The 6,000-nt window shown below is 36.1% G+C and overlaps 1 protein-coding gene across 2 annotated transcripts in view; it reads left to right on the forward strand.

Moving 5' to 3' along the window:
* LOC140209502 (uncharacterized) overlaps positions 1-994 on the forward strand; it is a 109,498-nt gene extending 108,504 nt beyond the window's left edge. Inside the window, exon 12 of one of the 2 annotated variants that reach the window (XM_072277745.1) lies at positions 684-994. In XM_072277745.1, coding sequence (XP_072133846.1) covers positions 684-745 — 62 coding nt within the window. In that variant the 3' untranslated portion in view covers positions 746-994. The remainder of the gene's footprint in view (positions 1-683) is intronic. The other variant, XM_072277746.1, reaches the window with a different exon arrangement.
* Positions 995-6,000: the final 5,006 nt, after the last annotated feature.

Here is a 6,000-nt window from a genome sequence, read left to right on the forward strand (position 1 = left end):
GGTTGTTGAAAAACAAGAAAGCATGTGCCTGAAATTAAAGCAACCTTAGGAAAAGCAACCCAATAGCAAAATATATTTCCTTACAGCTCCCACTAAAATTGTGTGTTACTGTCTGATGTTCTCAAGCTATGGGAGAGTGTTCAAATTTATATGAAACAGGAAGCCTCTTCGTAATATGGTCATTATACATCCTACCCACATTTCCAAGAACCCATACATAAGTACGCATGATAAAGCCATGATTTATCTTATGAATATGGAGCTTTCATATACATTTCCTGTTTCCATTACATGGTGTGCTGTTGTACAACAGTACAGTCATCAGCAATACGGGACTCTCATAATTAAAATATGCTAAAGTTCATCGCAGTAGCTTTAAGAGGAGTACATTGCAAACAGATTGCTTCTGGTTGGCTGAGGTATTTAATTATGTTTCTTTAGAATACGTTTTCATTTTAAGTACAAATTGCTAGGAATCTTTCCATATTTGTCCATGTATAAAGAATGGAAGAGAACAAATCCATTAATAAGAGATGTAATTTCACAACAAATTGAAGATTTCACCATTTTAAAATAGACTTTATTTCCATATTTACACATTTATCAGCTGTAGAAAATTATCATTAAAGGCACTTGTTTCAATGTTTTGACCTTTTTAATTTTTTTATTTAAATTTTTACTAGGAGTAACACACCAAACTGAAAAAAGTTACAGAAGTGGAGTCAAGCTAAAGCAGCAAATATAATTCTCTTGAAGATGATAAACGTCTTAACACAAGCTTGATTAATTGAGCTAACTTCAATAGGAATGATTTCCCAGTAAATAATAATGTTTTAATAAAGGGTATTCAGCCACTTTTAAAACAGTTGTGTCAAAGAAAAAATGCAATTTGTTAATTAATTAAAATCAAGTCCTGTTTAAACCATTAAGGGAGTAAATTAGGTTCAACCTTTGTAAAGTAAGATGCTTTAAATTTTGCAATTTTTATGGTTGAGAATACAATATTATGTTCACTCCATTTCAATATTTTCCTTGAAAATAAATGTTTAAGTGGTAATATGTTTGTTGGATTGTGGTTATTTGTTTTGCACTTAGTATGCCAGAATCATGATTTAGCAATAAATTATATCTCAGGAACAAAATTCCTAAGTTAATTTTGCAGCACAAATTACTTCCAAACTGTTAACAACTGAATGCTCATGATTCACACTATCCATTACATAGTGGGGTATAATTGGATTTATGTAGTCCCTCTGGAATGTTACAAAATGTAGTGCAGTAAGAAACAAGTGTTCCTTTCGGACTGACATAACCATCACAAAACAACAACCTAAATAAATTCATCCATTGCCTGAGACATGCTGCTTTATGTTAGCATCACAGAAAACCAACAGAAGAACATTGAGGTTAAGTCTTATTAGTTGGAGAAGGGGAGGCATGTGCCTCCTTCTATGTTAAACCTGCCAAAGTATGTCTCATTTATGCCACATAGTAGAATGTAGAAGGTTTTGAAATATGTTTTAAGATTTCAGCCTCATCCAAGGCTATATAGTGCAAGGTAATGCAGAAGGAGTATTATGTTGTTAGAGGTATCAAAGATAAGCTGGGACTCTGTTTCATTTGCAGCCCACGTGCCACTATCTAGTTTCATTTCCCAGTAATGACATTCCACATTATGATAAGCACAAAAAGAAACAAAAGGATTTGTATAAAAGATTCAGTTCCCTTAGTTAATTTTAAGCTCTGGCATCAATGGTTGTTATTAATTCAATGAACATGGCTCAGTACAGAATCTACTGCTTCCTCTCCAGTAATAGAAGAATGCTATTTTTGCCTTTTCAAGACACAAAACTGAGTTCTTTTGAAAGGTGAAACAAAAGGAATAGGAGCTTCTGATAAAAATAAAGGCAGCTGTTCCGCTTTTGACAATGCCTGCTTTCCAGTTAGTTATAGCATTCCCCTTATACTCACTCTACTTCTTGACAAACTAAATTTAGCCCTGTCTTGCCAAATGCACATTTTAATTATGCAGTAATTACCTTCTGCTAAAAATGTAGTTAATTATTAAGTACACAATTATCTTATTTAGATTGGAGATACAGTAAGGTGTGCAAAAGGACGTGCATTTGGACTTGAGCGTAGCCTAATTCAATTAACATGGAAGTGAAGAGCTAAAATAATACAGTAAGCTATCACCCTGGAATCTTAACCATTACATTTCAAAGCTATGAGGCATTAAGAAGAGCCATCAATTATTCCCCATCTATCCATGGATCCAGTAAAATGGCATCTTGAGATTATCTCTAGCTAATGATATATGCTTTGGCAGAACACCTGATTCATTACAAACTCCTCCATCTTTCCCAGTGTGGTAAGATATTTCGGCTACTACAGTCGGACCCCAATAGCAGGACTTCTCCAGATTCTTGGCAGTCCTGTAATTATATTTATAATGCCACAGTGGCACTGTCAAAAGTCCAGATAAAGGAGACAGACACTTTAAACACCACTTTCAATTTGGTTCCATAACAAAATAAATTAGTTGCAGACAATTGACAACAATATTCCACAAACTGCTGTTTCCAGACAATAGCCTCAACTGATGTTAATTGAGAAAGTTAATAATGGTCAGAGCCTGCGAGGAATTCAAACTGGTACAGCCTGGAGACCGCAGTTAATCTACTGTGAGGGACTACCTTTGCAACGTCAGACATTATCTGTTCTTTGTCAAGGTAGTATACGTACTTGTTCAGATGCCCCACTCACCTTCACATTCTTGCTAAAAGGATAGCCCAAACAATGAAGAATCTTGCCAGCATCCAAAACAAAGTTGCTCACTTGATTAAAACAATATTGATCATCCAAAGCATTTAATTTCTCCACTACTAGCATGTCCTAGCTACAGCTTGTACAATCTACAAAATGCTCAAGAGTGTTTGGCTAGGTGCTCCAAATGGCCCCTCCCAAATGTTTGACCATTTCTCACTAATAAAGAGAACAGTAGCCACATAGGAAATTGCAGTGTAGACACAATAAGGTGCAAGGCCATAACAAGGTCAAGAGTCCATCTTATCCTACTAGGATCCAATTCAGTAGTTTCATAACAGCAGAATAGAAGCTGTCCTTAAGTATATACTTTTGGGCTTTTGTATCTTCTTCCTAATGGAAGAAGGGAGAAGAGAGAATGTCTGGGGAGCTTGAATATGCATTCCCAAGACAGTAAGAAGTGTAGATAGACTCCAAGGAGGGGAGGCTGGTTTCTGTGATTTAAGGTGGAAGTGTATCATACAGCACCAAAAATATTTTGTAACATAATAGAATTTCTAGCCTTTTCCCTCATCAAATATAGTAAAAAGTGTACAAGATTTTGCATTGGAATTTTTCTGCAATTAGAAAAGCATTTTAACTAATGTTCTCAACCGGCTGGCTGGGGAACACATCCATTTTACAATCATCAGTGGTGCATTGCTGCATGAAAGAAACACAAGCTAGAAACGTTTGATGGCTCTGGGTCTATACTCACTGGAATTTAGAAGGATGAGGGGGATCTCATTGAAATCTTTCGAACGATGAAAGGCCTAGACAGAGTAGATGTGAAAAAGATGTTTCTCATGGTGGGGGAGTCTAGGATAAGAGGGCACAGCCTCAAAATAGAGGGGCATCCATTTAAAACAGAGATGTGGAGAAATTTCTTTAGCCAGAGGGTGGTGAATTTGTGGAATTTATTACCACAGGCAGCTGTGGAGGCCAGGTCATTGGGTTTAAAGCATACCTAAAGCAAAACTTGATGGGTTCTTGATTGTACATGGCATCAAAGGTTACAGAGAGAAGGCCAGGGAGTCGGGCTGAGGAGGGAAAAGGAGGATCAACCATGATTGAATGTCAGAGCAGACTCAATGGCCCAAATGGTCTAATTCTGCTCCTATGTCCTATGGCTTTATGGTCTTATCAAAATGGATCTATCTTTCAATTTATGTTAACAGCCTCATGACCAGATAATTTTAAAAAGAAGACATTTCAGAAGGCTATTTTGAGAAAGGAAATAAATACAAAATACTTGAGAAAGCTTTTTCATTAACATATTGGTATGATTAATTGGACTTTTTCAGCCTTCTGTAAAAAATGTGCACATTCTGATCATGTAAAAAATGGAACACGATCCATTTAATTGTGATCAAACTGATGTGCGCCAAGCATTATTTAAAAGGTTAAATACTAGATTGACTTATTTGTTTATTTAGTGACACTATCCCTCATTTGGTCTTGTTTCAAATTTCAAAGAAATACCATTTATTTTTGGCACTAATAGTCTCAGAGACTCATTTTAGTGGGAATATCTCCAGTCATATTCTCATGTCACCAGTTATTTCCACCTGATCTGAATAAATTATAAGTAGAAAGTTCCTTTCAAATTTCATAGCTGTAAATGCAAAGTGATTGTACTATAGGTATAATTTTGTAATGTATGCCTGTTTTATTCCATTTTGATGTAGCCAAATTTCAAAAATCAATATACAAACATACAACAAAGCATAGTGCACATAGTACATTTGGTAAATATGATCTCAAATGATGCCAATTAATTGAGAAAGACCATCTGGTCAGAGAAACATTTATTCCAGCATACACTAAATACACTTACAATTTGGTGAAAGAAGTAAACCACCAAGATCTCTCTGATATATGCCTGTGTCTATATTTGCCAAGATTTGTACATTTGTTGGACTTCAAAAGGAGCGCAAATTGTAGGAAAATTCAACTGACCAGATAATGGGCATGTACTGTAATCACAGTTAATCATCTTCTAATGTTTTGATGTACTGTGTGTTATGTTTTGCAACTCTGGGCACTAATTGAAAGAAAAGCATAGGAGCTGTGACACTTGTTTACTTAGTTTTCTTTTGCTCCTTTTAATGAGGCACTCACATATGATATGATGGTTTACTGTAATGACTTCTGCTATTCACATACTTTCTGAATTGTGTAAACAAATAAAGGAATCTTAATCAAACAATATATATTACTCAAATATTATTACAATATTAAATAGACTACACTGGGCATGCAAGTTTTGTCCACTCTTAAACGCCTTGCTCATTTCAACAGGAGTCCAGCATCTTGAGATGGTAACAACCTGGAATATCCAATGCTAGCATGCATCTCGAAAGTTGAGACAACTTGATGGCAGCAGATGTTGGCAGTCATTCTACCATTTATATCAATCTAAGAACATGTCACAGGTAGCTCAGAATGGAATGAAGTGAGCTCTTTTGTTTTTGCATGCCATGTGAAACCTCTGGGGCAGAAAATTTTAAGAAGATAAACATTTTCTTTCAGTAGTGGGCAAGATTCCAAACAGGTCCTTCAAAGGCAGCTAACCAGATATCAGCAGTGAGTATCTGGCACAGACCTTCAAAATTTTCAAATAGCTTCACATGTCATCGAATGAATCTTTGAATGATTTATCACACCAACTGCAGCAGAAGCCTCTGACTCTGATTTGTGCACCACACAGCTATTAATTAGCTACCAACAATACCCAACTTTCAAGAGATTATATACCTGCCCACCTGATGCAAACCCCCTCACCTATCTCACAGCTTTTCTGGGCTACTGTCTCTTCAGCTCTATTTGGCAAATCATCTAAACCCATTGCACAACATTCATTGGTTCACATCACTCGGACTTGCAGAACAGTGGGATAATGCTTGGAAGCACACATTGACTGAATGGAAGTTACAGTGCTCATCATTATCGGTTTAGTGACTCTTAGTGAAGTGATAGAAGATGCAAATACAAATACAAAATGCTTTGAATATTGGAAGTTGGAATGAAAACCAAAAATCCAGCAAATCAATAGAAACAACATCAATGCCTCAGGTTAATCATCTTTCATCAGAACCATCAGGGGATTGCTTCCCACTGTGTCCTCAATCATTAAGCACATTAACAAGATGCATGCAAGTGATGGACAACTTCCGCACCCTTGAAAACAGTGCT

Source organism: Mobula birostris, chromosome 14, assembly GCF_030028105.1.
Source record: "Mobula birostris isolate sMobBir1 chromosome 14, sMobBir1.hap1, whole genome shotgun sequence".
Classification (NCBI taxonomy): domain Eukaryota; kingdom Metazoa; phylum Chordata; class Chondrichthyes; order Myliobatiformes; family Myliobatidae; genus Mobula; species Mobula birostris.